General features: G+C 50.2%; 1 protein-coding gene across 1 annotated transcript in view; it reads left to right on the top strand.

Annotated features, from left to right (window-relative positions):
* The window catches only part of llgl2 (LLGL scribble cell polarity complex component 2), a 48,809-nt gene extending 34,772 nt beyond the window's left edge, over nt 1-14,037 (top strand). Inside the window, exons 12-26 of the mRNA XM_079260310.1 lie at nt 30-97; nt 171-324; nt 1,948-2,052; nt 2,339-2,434; nt 7,640-7,836; nt 8,051-8,198; nt 8,266-8,413; nt 9,171-9,287; nt 9,366-9,532; nt 9,812-10,076; nt 10,174-10,309; nt 10,385-10,410; nt 12,026-12,068; nt 13,063-13,118; nt 13,208-14,037. Coding sequence (XP_079116436.1) covers nt 30-97; nt 171-324; nt 1,948-2,052; nt 2,339-2,434; nt 7,640-7,836; nt 8,051-8,198; nt 8,266-8,413; nt 9,171-9,287; nt 9,366-9,532; nt 9,812-10,076; nt 10,174-10,309; nt 10,385-10,410; nt 12,026-12,068; nt 13,063-13,096 — 1,704 coding nt within the window. The 3' untranslated portion in view covers nt 13,097-13,118; nt 13,208-14,037. The remainder of the gene's footprint in view (nt 1-29; nt 98-170; nt 325-1,947; nt 2,053-2,338; nt 2,435-7,639; nt 7,837-8,050; nt 8,199-8,265; nt 8,414-9,170; nt 9,288-9,365; nt 9,533-9,811; nt 10,077-10,173; nt 10,310-10,384; nt 10,411-12,025; nt 12,069-13,062; nt 13,119-13,207) is intronic.
* The last annotated feature ends 917 nt before the right edge of the window (nt 14,038-14,954 follow it).

Below are 14,954 nucleotides of genomic sequence, written 5' to 3'. Positions count from 1 at the left end.
TAAACCTCCATTTCCTCTGTCTCCGTCAGCCGTGGCCCGTAACGGGAGGCCAGAACCTGGCCCCCGATCCTCCACAGAGAGACCTGCTGCTCACCGGGTCGGTACTGCTGCACTGCATCACACCAGCCCGGCCTGCGGCGGACCTTTCTAACTCTGCTGTGTCGATGTAGGCATGAGGATGGAACGGTGTGGTTCTGGGACGCATCAGGGGTCTGCCTTTCTCCCATGTACAAGCTGAGCACGGCTGCAGTTTTCCACACGGACGCCGACCCCAACGACAACATGAACCAGAGCACGGAGGGCGAGTGGCCGCCGTTCAGGAAGGTGCGTCTTGTTTCTGCTTCATACGGGGTCACAGTGGAGTCCCCCCCCCCGCTACAGCCAGCAAGACCTTCAGAAAAGTCATTATGTCGCCACCGCAGGACCCTGCTGGGTCCGATCCTTTACCGATAGGCTCTTTTCATTTAATCAAATCAAAGCTACTTTATTCATCCCCGAGGGGAAGGTTCAAGCCAGCTCGTCCAAGGTTTGACATACAGACACGTAAAAATAATGACAAAAGAAGAACACAGAACCGGACTGAAGCTCAGGCCATGCAGCCAGTTTTTCACCTTATAACAGATAAAAACAGAGATACATTAGGATCACAGGGGCTGAAGGGAAAAATGTAGCAGGTTAGTTTGATCCAGACGGCAGATTAATGAGCTCTTTTCCCTCTGGGGGGGCAAGCCAGGTGAGGAGGACACCCAACAGGTGGAAGAGGAGCTGACATCAAGCAAAGGGACAGTCTGGTGGCGTTTCCAGTGTGTGATGTCAGACATGAAACAATACGACTGATCAGTGTGTTTTATTCCTGCTGGAGACCTTCCCATCCTGTCCATTAAAATCACACAATCCTCCCAGTTTAAACAACTCCTTCTTTCATGTCTGATATGTGACATTTTTACTGGATTCCACCAGATTCCACTGGTTTCCAGTTGCAGGCAGGTGCAGGGAGCTGTGGGACCACCAGGTGGTGCCGAGAGTAAACATTTTGGCTGAAATGAGGAAATTATTTCATAGAAATTTAAAGACGTTTGAAGTGATCCATGAAAAAAGAAAACCTCTGTGTAAACATGTCACCGTGATGTAACAGCCCATGTTCACATGTTTTACTGTGTTTCTAAACAAAAGTACATAAATTTATATAAATGTATCCATTTCACGTCTGTACATGTTGATGTTTATTCACCAGACGTTTATGAACCAGATGCTGGTTAACCAGGTAGTAGTTTGTTAGGCATTTAATAACCAGACACTGGTTAACCAGACGCTGGTTTATTAGACGTTTATTAACCAGACGCTGGTTTATTAGACGTTTATTAACCAGACGCTGGTTTATTAGACGTTTATTAACCAGACGCTGGTTTATTAGACGTTTATTAACCAGACGCTGGTTTATTAGACGTATATTAACCAGACGCTGGTTTATTAGATGTATATTAACCAGACGCTGGTTTATTAGACGTATATTAACCAGACGCTGGTTTATTAGATGTATATTAACCAGACGCTGGTTTATTAGACGTATATTAACCAGACGCTGGTTTATTAGACGTTTATTAACCAGACGCTGGTTTATTAGACGTATATTAACCAGACGCTGGTTTATTAGATGTATATTAACCAGACGCTGGTTTATTAGACGTTTATTAACCAGACGCTGGTTTATTAGATGTATATTAACCAGACGCTGGTGAAGCAAAACCCAGCCGACCAGCAGAGAGTCTCCTTCAGGGCTGGAGCTGCAGCGTTTTCACTGATTGTGTCCGATACGACAGAAGGAACATTCAGACGTTTCCTCAGCTCCACATGTTCTAAACACTTGCGTGTTTCAGGCCTGATGGGACATCTTCAATCAAACCAACATCTTCCAGACCGCTGTTCTGACTTTCTGTGTGTTTCCAGGTGGGCTGCTTTGACCCTTACAGCGATGACCCCAGGCTCGGCATCCAGAAGATCCACCTGTGTAAATACAGCGGTTATCTAACGGTGGCAGGCACGGCGGGACAGGTACCTGACTGGACACACTCTCTGCTGTGTGTGTTTAGTCACTTTAAAAATCTTCATTTCATTAATACTGATGGATTCAGTGTTTATTCTTAAAGACTGAATAAAAAGAGTAAAAAATGTTTATAGAAATGGTAAAAGGTACAAATACACATTGGAAATGAGTAAAAATAAGTTGTAGCTAAATAATCTAAACCAGTCAGTACAGGCTTCCTGTTACCATGTAACGCAGACATGCTTACACCAGATTACCAGGAAGGCTGTGTTTATAGCTCAGTGATGTGTCCAGATCCTGGTGCTGGAGCTGAATGACGAGGCGGCAGAGCAGACGGTGGAGGCTAAAGTTGTAGATCTGCTGCAGGGACAAGAGGGATTCCGCTGGAAGGTAAATCCCAGTTCCGACCCGCCACACATTTAACCATTACCAGTTCACACGGTCTGAGGCAGGGAGGTCCAGTTTGACACGTCACACCCAGTCAAGCTTTACTGGTTCTCCAATAGCTGGGTGTCGTTTCTGGGATCTCCCAGAATGTCCATCATCATCATCATCATCAGTGTAACGACAGTGTGTAACTCTGTGATGGTTATGTGACCCTCCAGCTGGTCTACAGAGGTTTCATTTAATTAAATTTAATTGAGCTTTATTTGTATAGCGCCACTTCACAACAATGTTGTCACTTCACAACAATGTTGTCTCAGGGAACTTTACAGACTAGCCAGTTCATACGTAGTCTACAACAGAAACCAACTGATTGCATCAAGTCATGACTTGGATCCAATACCCCATCCTGAGCTGCACGTGGCGACAGTGGGAAGGAAAAACTCCCCTTTGACATGAAGAAACTCAGGAGATGCTCATATCCTAACTATAAGAATCATGGACAAGGAAGGTTTTCAGCTCGATCTTAAAGGTATGGAGAGAGTCTGCCTCCGAACACACGGTGGAAGCTGGTTCCATAAGAGAGGGTCTTCGTATTCGTCTTCGTGCCGCTTATCCGGGGTCGGGTCGCGGGGGCAGCAGCCTAAGCAGGGAAGCCCAGACTTCCCTCTCCCCAGACACATTTGCCAACTCTGCGGGGGGATCCCGAGGCGTTCCCAGGCCAGCTGAGAGATATAATCCCTCCAGCGTGTCCTGGGTCTTCCCCGGGGTCTCCTCCCAGAGGGACGTGCCTGGAACACCTCACCAGGGAGGTCCAGGAGGCATCCTGACCAGATGCCCGAGCCACCTCATCTGGTTCCTCTCGATGCGGAGGAGCAGCGGCTCTACTCTGATCTCCTCCCGGATGACCGAGCTCCTCACCCTATCTCTAAGGGAGAGCCCGGCCACCCTGCGGAGGAAACTCATTTCAGCCGCCTGTATACGAGATCTTGTTCTTCTGGTCATGACCCACAGCTCATGACCATAGGTGAGGGTAGGAACGTAGATCGACTGGTAAATCAAGAGCTTCGCCTTCTGGCTCAGCTCCTTCTTCACCACGACAGACCGGCACAGAGTCCGCATTACTGCAGACGCCGCACCGATCCGTCTGTCGATCTCGCGCTCCATCCTTCCCTCACTCGTGAACAAGACCCCGAGATATTTAAACTCCTTCACTTGAGGCAGGACCTGACTCCCGACCCGGAGAGGGCAATCCACCCTATTCCAGCTGAGGACCATGGTCACAGATTTGGAGGTGCTGATTCTCATCCCAGCCGCTTCACACTCGGCCGCGAATCGCTCAAGCGAGAGCTGGAGATCACGACCAGATGAAGCCAACAGGACCACGTCATCCGCAAAAAGCAGGGACCCAATTCTGAGGCCACCAAGTCGGATCCCCTCAACCCCTCCGCTGCGCCTATAAATTCTGTCCATATAAGTTATGAACAGAATCGGTGATAAAGGGCAGCCTTGGCGGAGTCCAACCCTCACCGGAAACGAATCCGACTTACTACCGGCAATGCGGACCAAGCTCTGACACCTGTCGTACAGGGACGGGACAGCTCGTACAAGGGGGTCCGGTACCCCATACTCCCGGAGCACCCCCCACAGGGGCCCCCGGGGGACACGGTCGAATGCCTTCTCCAGGTCCACAAAGCACATGTAGACTGGTTGGGCAAACTCCCATGTCCCCTCCAGAACCCCAAAGAGGGTATAGAGCTGGTCCACTGTTCCACAACCAGGACGAAAACCACACTGCTCCTCCTCAATCCGACATTCGACTATCCGGCGGACCCTCCTCTCCAGGACCCCTGAATAGACCTTACCAGGGAGGCTGAGGAGTGTGATTCCCCTGTAATTGGAACACACCCTCCGGGGGACCACCACCCCAGTCTGCCAATCCAGCGGTACTGCCCCCGATGTCCACGCGATGCTGCAGAGGCGTGTCAGCCAGGACAGCCCCACAGCATCCAGAGCCTTAAGGAACTCCGGGCGGATCTCATCCACCCCCGGGGCCTTGCCGCCAAGGAGCTTTTTGACCACCTCAGCGACTTCAGCCCCAGAGATAGATAGGAGAGTCCACCCCTGAGTCCACCAGCTCTGCTTCCTCATTGGAAGAAGTGTTGGTAGGATTGAGGAGGTCTTCGAAGTATTCCTTCCACCGACCCACAACGTCCCGAGTTGAGGTCAGCAGCTCCCCACCTCCACTGTACACAGTATTGATGGAGCACTGCTTCCCCCTCCTGAGCCGCCGGATGGTGGACCAGAATCACCCAGGCTCCTCTCACAAATCATTCGTATAATCTCATACGAAAAGTAACACACAGACATTCGTACATTTCCAACGTAATCCTGAGCAGGCGCTTTCATCACGTGACGTTTCAGTCTATGGTTCTGTCCCCAGGAGGAGCATTAAACACGTTGAAGTCTGAGTAAAATGCATCGTGTCTCGCTGATTATGACTGTAAAGCTTTTAAGCTCTTCGGTATCGGCTGCATTGCTAGATGTTTAAAATAAAACAAAGTGTAAAGTATTGTTCAACAGCACAAGGGTTTTTTGTTCTTACTTTCTCCCCTTTCTATTGGCTGCACGGGGTGTCAATCATTTACTTCCCGCTAAAGCTGTATTTTTATGGATGGTTGGGCTACAGTATCTTCATTTCAGGCACATATTTTCTGTTTCACATCACAGATCATTTCGTCACTTAATAAATACGAGTTCGGCTGTCACTTGTATTTGAAATATGAAGAAAAAGTGTCATATTATGAACCTATTTCCAATGAAATTGTGGAAGATTGACCAGGCCACATCCACTTAATGTTATAATTGTTTATATATCTCAAATAAGCCATCATATTTGCCTTGATCAACGCATATTTATACATTGGATACCCACTTGTTCGGCTTTATTAGGTATTTGATTCATGAAGCATATACGTGTTTTCCAAACCCTAGCTTAAGAGTGGGTGTGAAACTTAGAAAAACTACAGTCATGGCATTTATTTGCTGTGCGCAGGTGCACTGGTTGCTCTGCTTACACAGGCGCACTGGTAGCTAGAAATACGTAGCAAATCCTACGTAACTTTGAACATAGTTTTTCGTAGATATTATACGAAGCAGTAATGAGGATACGTTGAATCGCCTTGAAGCCGTCCGGAAGTCTTTCTCCATGGCCTCGCCGAGCTCCTCCCAAGCCCGAGTTTTTGCCTTGGCGACAGCCGAAGCCGCATAACGCTTAGCCTGTCGGTACCCATCAGCTGCCTCCAGGTGGGAGTTGAAGCTCGCTCTGACAGGGGACTCAGCCAGACGTTCCCAGCAGACCCTCACAACACGTTTGGGCCTGCCAGATCTGACCGGCTTCCTCCCCCACCACCTGAGCCAACTCACCATCAGGTGGTGATCAGTTGAAGCTCCGCCCCCCTCTTCACCCGAGTGTCCAAGGCATGTGGCCGCAGGTCCGACAATACGACTACAAAATCGATCATCGAACTGCGGCCCAGGGAATCCTGATGCCAGGTGTACATATGGACACTCTTATGTTGGAACATGGTGTTTGTTATGGACAATCCATGATGAGCACAGAAGTCCAATAACAAAACACCATTTGGGTTCAGAGAGGGGGGACCATGCCTCCCAATCACTCCCCTCCAGGTCTCGCTGTCATTGCCCACGTGAGCATTGAAGTCCCCCAGCAGAACTATGGAGTCCCCAGAAGGAGCACCCTCCAGCACTCCCTCCAAGGACCCCAGAAAGGGTGGGTACTCTGAACTGCTGTTCGGTGCATAAGCACAGACAACAGTCAGGACCCGTCCCCCCACTCGGAGGCGGAGGGAAACTACCCTTTCATCCACCGGGGTAAACCCCAACGTGCAGGCACCAAGCTGGGGGCTGATGAGAATGCCCACACCTGCTCGGCGCCTCTCACCATGAGCAACTCCAGAGTGGAAGAAAGTCCAGCCCCTTTCGAGGGTACTGGTTCCAGAGCCCAAGCCATGTGTCGAGGTAAGTCCAACTATATCTAGCTGGAACCGCTCAACCTCGCACACAAGCTCAGGCTCCTTCCCCACCAGAGAGGTGACGTTCCACGTCCCTAGAGCCAGCTTCTGCAGCCGGGGATCGGACCGCCAGGGTCCCCGCCTCTTGCTGCCGCCCAGCTCACATTTCACCCGACCCCTACGGCTCCTCCCGCAGATGGTGAGCCCACGGGAGGTGGGGCCCATGTAAGCCTTTGGGCTGAGCCCAACCGGGCCCCATGGGCAAAGGCCCGGCCACCAGACGTTCGCTCTCGTACGCCACCTCAAGGCCTGGCTCCAGAGGGGGGTCCCGGTAACCCGCGTCCGGGCAAGGGAACATTTATGCCCAGGTTTGTGGTCATCATAGGGGTCTGTGAGCCGTGCATGGTCTGGTCCCTCCCCTAGACACCTGTTTGCCATGGGTGATCCTACCAGGGGCATAAAGACCCCAACAACATAGCTGCTAGGATCTTTGGGACGCACAAACCCCCCCACCACGATAAGGTGACGGCTCAGGGAGGGGTAAGAGAGGAGCCTGATAGCTAAAGGCCCTTCCTCCCATAGTACTTTTTGAGACTCTGGGAACCACCAGTAAACCTGCAGTCTGAGAGCAAAGTGCTCTATTTGGAATATATGGATCTATAAGATCTTTTATGGACAATGGAGCTTGGTCATGAAGAGCTTTATATGTGAGGAGAAGAATTTTAAACTTTATCCTGGATTTAACAGGGAGCCAGTGTAGAGAGGCTAAAACTGGTGAAATGTTTACAGTCCAGACACATGTAGCGTTTATCCAGAGACTAGATGGTAAATCCACCATTATTTATCACATCTTCATCACCATCACTACCATGTTGCTAAGAGACCTCTATTTTCACCTGGACATGATGATGAAGACACTTCCTGTCAGACTTTCCACCAATCAGAGAGCTTAAACTGACGGTAACGTCCAATCAGGAGCAGAAAGAAGTGAAATGATGGTGGTCTGACGTTTGTGACGAACGCTGTTGGAGCCGGTTGACACAGCGACCTGCAGATGAGGAAAAGCTCCGCCACGTTGTTCTCTGTTGTTATTCCTACAAAGTTGTCTGAGTGATGAAATTCTCTGTGCGTCTTGTGGCTCACAGCGACTTCAGTGCTGTAACGGTTTCTGTGTTAGGGCCACACTCAGCTGGACGTGCGTGAGGAGCCGGTGACGTTCCCTCCAGGCTTCCAGCCCTTCAGCCTGGTCCAGTGCCAGCCCCCCGCTGTGGTCACCGCCCTCACCCTACACTCGGAGTGGAAGCTGGTCGCCTTCGGGACCAGCCACGGCTTTGGCTTGTTCGACTACCAACAGAAGAACAACGTCTTTGTGAAGTAAGCAGACGTGGAGGAGGAGCTTTCCGAGGTCAGATAGAGGAGCGAACTGAGCAGAAGCAGCGACGTGCAGGCTGGAGATGGTGGAGTCAAGATGCTGCACGTCGTCATGACTCATGGAAACGATTCTTTCAGATCTTCACCTCATGGAAATGTCTTGATGATGATGATGTCACATCCTCTCTTCTTCTTCTTCTTCTTCTTCTTCTTCCAGGTGCACGCTAAACCCCAGCGACCAGCTGGCGATGGAAGGCCCTCTGTCCAGAGTGAAGAGCATCAAGAAGTCCCTCCGGCAGTCCTTCAGGAGAATCCGACGCAGCCGAGTGTCTCTGAGAAAACATCACGTCAACAATGCTGCCAAGGTAGCGTCCCGCCGCCGCTCACATGCAGTCGTCTCCCTCCGTGTCTGAGTGTTGTCTCCCCGAGCAGCTCCAGGAGGCCAACGCTCGTCTGGAGGCTGAACTGGCTGAGATGGAGCTGGCTCCGGTCCAGAGGAAGATCGAGGCCCGCTCCTCAGACGACTCCTTCACCGGACTCGTGCGGACGCTGTACTTCGCCGACACCTTCCTCGCAGACAGTGAGTCTGTCCGTCTGTCTGACCCTATCCCTAGGGTCCTGCACTGCCAGCCGTCTGTCTGTCAGTGCAGGAGTAGAAAAGTCGTTCTGTCGGCCGCAGGAACGCTTTGCAGACATTTAACCGGAATTCTTATCTTTGTGTTGAAGAGGTGTTTACTAGGGAATCTCCGTAGTGCTGCTGGATCGGACCGGCAGGGACAGGAAAGAGGAATATAGACAAGAAACAAGCAGGAAACAGACATACATCACATAGAAAACACTAGAATCCAGCTTCTAGACCAGTGTTTTTCCACCACTGTGCCGTGAGAGATCATCAGGTGTGTACTGAAGAATTCCCCAATTTCACCTAATTAGTCTAAAAAGCAGCTCTGTGTTCATCCAAACAGGCCCTGGTGAAAGATAATAAAATTGCTTCTTGTCTCTATCTGGTGTCTGTTCAAGAGGCTCTGAGGAGATGGACTTTATATTAATACAGACTTTAAAAACAAAAACATTTAGGTTTGTGGTGTGCCTTGAGATTTTTCAGGTTCAAAAAAGGTTGAAAAACACTGGTCTAGACTTTCTGCTGCACATCCACCTACACCCACCCAGTCACCTCCATCCCTTCACCGTAACCCCCCCAATGTCCTCCCTGTACTGCCCCAACCAAAGTCCCCCCTCCCAGCATGAACTGCATGTCTAAGTGAGAGTGAAGCTGAACTGCTGCTTTGCCTTTCTCACTAACCTCTGGGGGGGTCTCATCCCCTCTGCTGTTGCAGGTTCTCATCACTCCCCCTCCCTGTGGGCGGGGACTAACGGGGGCTCCGTGTTCGCCTACATGCTCCGCCTCCCCGCCGCAGAGCGCCGAGCAGACGAAGCCGTCTCTGCACAGCCAGGTGAGGCCAGAGCTTCAGACCGCGGCTCAGACGTTTCCTCTCTGCCTCTGTCGTAACGCCCGCTCACCTTCCTTCCAGCCAAGGAGATCCAGCTGATGCACCGCGCTCCGGTGGTCGGCGTCGTGGTCCTGGACGGCCACGGAGCCCCCCTCCCCGAGCCGCTGGAGGTGGCTCATGACCTGGCTCGCTCGCCTGACATGCAGGGCTCACACCACGTCCTGGTCATCTCTGAGGAGCAGTTTAAGGTCCAGCACACACACACACACACACACACACACACACAGAGTGATGAAGAGCAGACAAACGTCTGATCTGATTACGGTTCGATTCCAACGATCAGCTGAACTAAATGTTATCGGTGAGGATCAATCTGCTGATGGATGGTGAAGCTGCGTTCCTCCATCTGCAGCCTTCATTCAGACGTGCACGGAGGTGCAGGCGTGCACGGAGGAGCAGGCAGGGAACTTGCAGGTTTGGGTCGGTGGGGAGAAGTAATAGTGAACGCCGTTTGTTGTCGTGTTCAGGTGTTCACGCTGCCGAAGGTGAGTGCGAAGATGAAGCTGAAACTGACTGCTGTCGACGGCTCCCGAGTACGGCGGGTGGGCGTGGCCTGGTTTGGCAGTAACCGCACGGAGGACTACGGCGAGAGCGGCCTGCTGGTTCTGACCAATCAGGGCGACGTCCACGCCGTGTCGCTGCCGCACGTGAAGATGCAGGTTCAGTACCCCTGCATCCGTAGAGAGGACGTCAGCGGCATCGCCTCCTGCGTCTTCACCAAGCACGGCCAGGGTAAAGCTCCTCCTCCTGGACCATCAGAGTGTCTACCCGGAGGCGCAACCTGAAACCAGCCCTCTGATCCTCCTCATGCTCTCTCTGTTGCTTTCAGGCTTCTATCTTATCTCTCCGTCTGAGTTTGAGCGTTTCTCTCTGTCCACTCGCTGCCTGGTGGAGCCTCGCTGTCTGGTGGAGGAACCCCGCCCCCCAGCCGCCTCCAACCATCATGGAGCTCCGTCCGCTCATCGGTACCCAGACTCTTCTCAGGCTCATCTGGCTCTGAAGGAGGTTTTCTCACGTCTTTCTCTCCTCTGTTCTCCTAGGAACACTCAGGATGCTGAAGATGCAGGTAAAACGTGTGTGTGTGTGGGGGGGGAGGAGGTCTGACAGACTGGTGCATGTGCAGCCATGACCACCATGTGTTGTGGATGGAATTCCAGTATGTGCTTGTGCTGATGTGCTGCCTGCCTGTTTTTACCACAGACCATATATTAAAGATGGTTGGAGCCTCCGGCGGTTAAAAGTAAAGCCGATGCAGAAGTGCATAAAACCGCAGTTCCCCCTTCATCCACTAGGGGCTGCAAAACAGCGGATCCCCATAGACTCCCATGTTAAAAAGACCAACTTCACAGCAGAAATAAACATGTTTACAGCAGAAATAAACATGTTTACAGTAGAAATAAACATGTTTACAGCAGAAATAAACATGTTTACAGCAGAAATAAACATGTTTACAGCAGAAATAAACATGTTTACAGCAGAAATAAACATGTTTACAGCAGAAATAAACATGTTTACAGCAGAAATAAACATGTTTACAGTAGAAATAAACATGTTTACAGCAGAAATAAACATGTTTACAGCAGAAATAAACATGTTTACAGTAGAAATAAACATGTTTACAGCAGAAATAAACATATTTACAGCAGAAATAAACATGTTTACAGCAGAAATAAACATGTTTACAGCAGAAAAACATGTTTACAGCAGAAATAAACATGTTTACAGTAGAAATAAACATGTTTACAGCAGAAATAAACATATTTACAGTAGAAATAAACATGTTTACAGCAGAAATAAACATGTTTACAGCAGAAATAAACATGTTTACAGCCTGGTTCAAAAATCATTTTAGGTTTAACAGGTCAGATTTACCTTCATGACAACTGTGGGGGGAGTGAATTTTTTCTAACTCGCCCGTTTAAAAGTAATTTAATCTCGAAGTTCGGCATATTTAGGGGCGTGTCCTTTTGATTGACAGGTACCTGATCTCCTGCTTCAAGTCAGAAGAACGTAGAACAACCGCGGTTTTTAACCGGTTAACAACGTGACTTAGCTTTAGCCCGCTTACCTCCGTTAGCTGGTTAGCTCCTGTTATCTCCTGTTATCTCCGGGTTAGCTCAGTTAGCTCTTAGCTACAGAAAGCTCGGAGTTCGCTTAATGTTAATCATCCACCATGACGCTCACAGCCCCCCTCTCAGCTCCACCTCTTTGTCCATATTTGTATTTTCCGGGTGAGACGACACGCATGCCCCTGCCAAGATGGTGATGGTAGGAACCGCCCACCGAGCTTCACTTCAGCTCTGCAGAAACCTACGGGTGGCGTCACGGAGGCTCCGCCCATCTCTAAATATAGTCTGTAGTTTCTACACACTGTGTGTGGCTGTGTGTACTGATGTGATGCCTGTGTGTTCCAGAAAGTGCAGCTAGACGTGTTATGGAGCATGCTTTGCTGAATGACGAGCGTGAGTACTCCAGAGGACGTCCTGTAGCAGGCGCTCTGTCTCTGTTCTGTCTGTAACCGTTCCGCCAGCTTTCTGCTCACACACACGATGTTGGACACCTGATCCGACGTCATGTGGCTTCATTTCACCGTGACTCCTTTCAGCTCGGCTCTGTCTGTGGCTGAGTTGCTGCTGCAGGTCTTTTCTACGTCATGTTTACAGACGTATGTTTTCTTTCAGACGTTCTCCAGGAGATTCAGAAGTCGCTGGAGGGAGAGCACACGTAAGTTCCTCTGCCTCCAGAATCCTCCGTTTCTCATGCAGAGTCAGGTCACACCTCCTCCACATGATGCCGAAACACCCCCCCCCCCCCCCCAGTTCCAGCTTCATGTCTGGCGTTAAAGAGGTCCAAAGTTCCCATCAGGCTTGAGCAGGTCTGCTGTTGTGTTAAAGCCGTTACTTCCCAGTAAAGTCCTGATGACACCACGGCTGCTTCCCGTTCAACACCACATGAACAGGATTTACTACAACCAGGCACAACTTTTTACCTGCTTTATGACAACATGAATAACACAAAATAACACAGAAATCATCTGTGGATGGAAAAAATCTTCATTTCGATAAAACCATCACTTTTTCTGCCCGCCTCAGTTTTGTTTTTAACCTTCACATCTCTGGTTGGTGTGATCCATGGAAATAAAACTGGAGCTTCAGAAACTGGAGGTGACTCTGAGATGACGTCACATGATGCCGTCGTACGTCCGACTGGAGGCAACAGGGAACGTGCAAACTACGTCTACAGAAAAATATTCCTGTTAAAGTTACCAAAACCTGAGATGATAGATAATAATAATAATTATAGTTCCAGATTGCTTGGAGCACAATCTGGGTGATATCTGCAGTTATTCAGCACTGTGATTGGCAGCTGCTGTGTTGTGACGTCCTGACCAGGACCAGCTGACGTCCCACAATGTCCCAGTATGTCCCAGTATCCTGTCCTGCAGCAGACCTGAAGAAGCCTCTGCCTGAACATGTTCTGACCCTGTGCTGCGTGCTGGACTGCAGCTCCTGGAGCCTTTATCTCTGGACCGTCGGAGTTTAAGGACAAACTTTCAGTCCTCTCTGAGCTTGGAGACACTTTCCCAGTAACCCCACCATCATGTTGGTGTCCTGCCAGTAAGCTGGGAGGGAGCTCGTTGTTAGCGGTGGTTGTTTACAAGCTGCTGCACGACGACGACGTCTCCAGGTGTTGACGGAGCCGTTTCTGTTGTCTGCAGGTCGTTTCTGGAGAACAATGTGAAGACCGCCTGAGCGGCGCCAGTCCTCCGGTCAGGTGAGACTGGCGCCGCTCTTCCTGCTCCTGTGTGTGTGTGTGTGTTGTGTGTGTAGTGCAGCTCATCAGTGTTCCCGGTGTGTCCTCAGAGAAGAGACGTGTGTGAGGCGTGGGCGCCTCCTGCTAGCTAACAACCACTACTGACTCCAGCGGCGGCGCGGCGTGGCGGGGCTCCTGCTCGCGCTCAGCAGTTTAAAGATGACGGCGGCTGTACGAGACCACCAGCTGTGCCTGAAGACCACACACTGTCACCGAGCACGCTCACTAGCATTCAGTCCTGAACTACCTGAAGACGTCTGCCATCCACACCGCGTTCTGAGGCCTTTTTCAGCACCAGCACAAGCCCCCCCCCCCCCCCCCCCCCTCAGCAGGGAACCAGCTTCTACCGCCTTCATCTCATCTCACTACAGGAGGGACAGATGGCTTTCTGCAGAGGATCCTCAGAACATCCTGATGTCGCCAGACGCCGTTTTACCCCGAAGCAGACGTTAGAAACACTAAATCATTTCGCTTCACTCAGGATCGTTTTTCTGTTCTGTCCACTCCAGATGTTCCCTCCCAAAGTCCTGATTTTCTGATTCCTGAACCAGTCTGCTGTTTCTGGAGTCAGGTTACTCAGACTGGTCCAGTTTCCTCTGCTGGGGACGCCTCCCGCCTACTTTAAACTGACCACAGGTACTGGTGCACCACTCCGGCGCTGTACTGCTGGAGCAGCTTCTCTCTGGGGTCTTAGTTTTATGGAAACGTTTTTATTCCATCGTGAATGATGTAATTAGGAAAGTAACTGTTTGTAGTGAAATGACTTTAATATATAGTGTGTGAGACTTTACCTGTGGGCCGTTGGAATGTGGGTCGGCTTCCATCACCAGGAAATGTTTGGTACTCTGTCATGATGCTGGGATTTCTGCAGCAGCCTAGAATATATTTTTGTAGCAAACCACAATTTTTGATCTGTAAGAATTCCACACTACCTTTTAATGCAGATGATTATTACACCCTTTTCTTAAGAATCACCGTGTCTTGTTTTTATTGTTTTAGCTGGTTTTACACACCGTTCAGCTCCATCATGTGCAGGAGTGTCTGCACGTTTTCTGCTTTCAGAAGACGGAGTGTTGAGACACATTTCTGCAGATCCGCTCAGGCCGCCAGCTGCAGCGTCCCGCCTGACCCACAGGATGGTGTGGACAGAGATGAGCTGTGCAGCTCTGCAGCATGCACAGTGTGTACTGACCTGACAGGTTGGATCTTCTGCAGAGAAGCAACACGACAACTCCAGCCAATGAAACAGCCATCACAGTTCCCACCAGCAAAGAAACCCACTCTGGAAAAAACACACAAAACATTCTTCTTTAGTTAACTAAAGCCAAACTGGAGCCAGTATCGAAGCTCTTTACACTGAAGTGGAGCAGTCAGGAGAAGTTTTCAGCCCACATATCCAGAAGTGCACGGTAGTTTCCTCCGGTTGGTTGAGGAAAGTGTGCTTCCACATGAACGTTTGTGCTTTTATTGGAAGAAGTGATGTTAAAGCTAATATTGCAGTAGGAATTACACCGAGGCTGTCACTGCTCACCAAACTGGCTTGGGTCCTTTCCTCCACTCCATCTTGGCTTTGAGCTCGCTGCTGAATGGAGCTGAAATATTAAAGGCAGAAACAGAAGCAGTGGGAGGAAATCTGGACCTGAGACGGCTGTTACTGCCGTGTCAAGGAAAAGGACAAAGCTCTTTACTTGCCAGCTTTAAAAGAACTAGTAGAGTAGAATACTGACATACTGGCTAAATACTGAACTGAACTTCATCATCCTGCTCTGTCATGTCTGGTTAAAAAGATGTGGAACA

This window comes from Telmatherina bonti, assembly GCF_933228915.1.
Source record: "Telmatherina bonti genome assembly, chromosome: 21".
Lineage (NCBI taxonomy): Eukaryota > Metazoa > Chordata > Actinopteri > Atheriniformes > Telmatherinidae > Telmatherina > Telmatherina bonti.
Note: the sequence above shows the minus strand (reverse complement) of the source record. Positions and strands in the feature narration are given on the sequence as shown.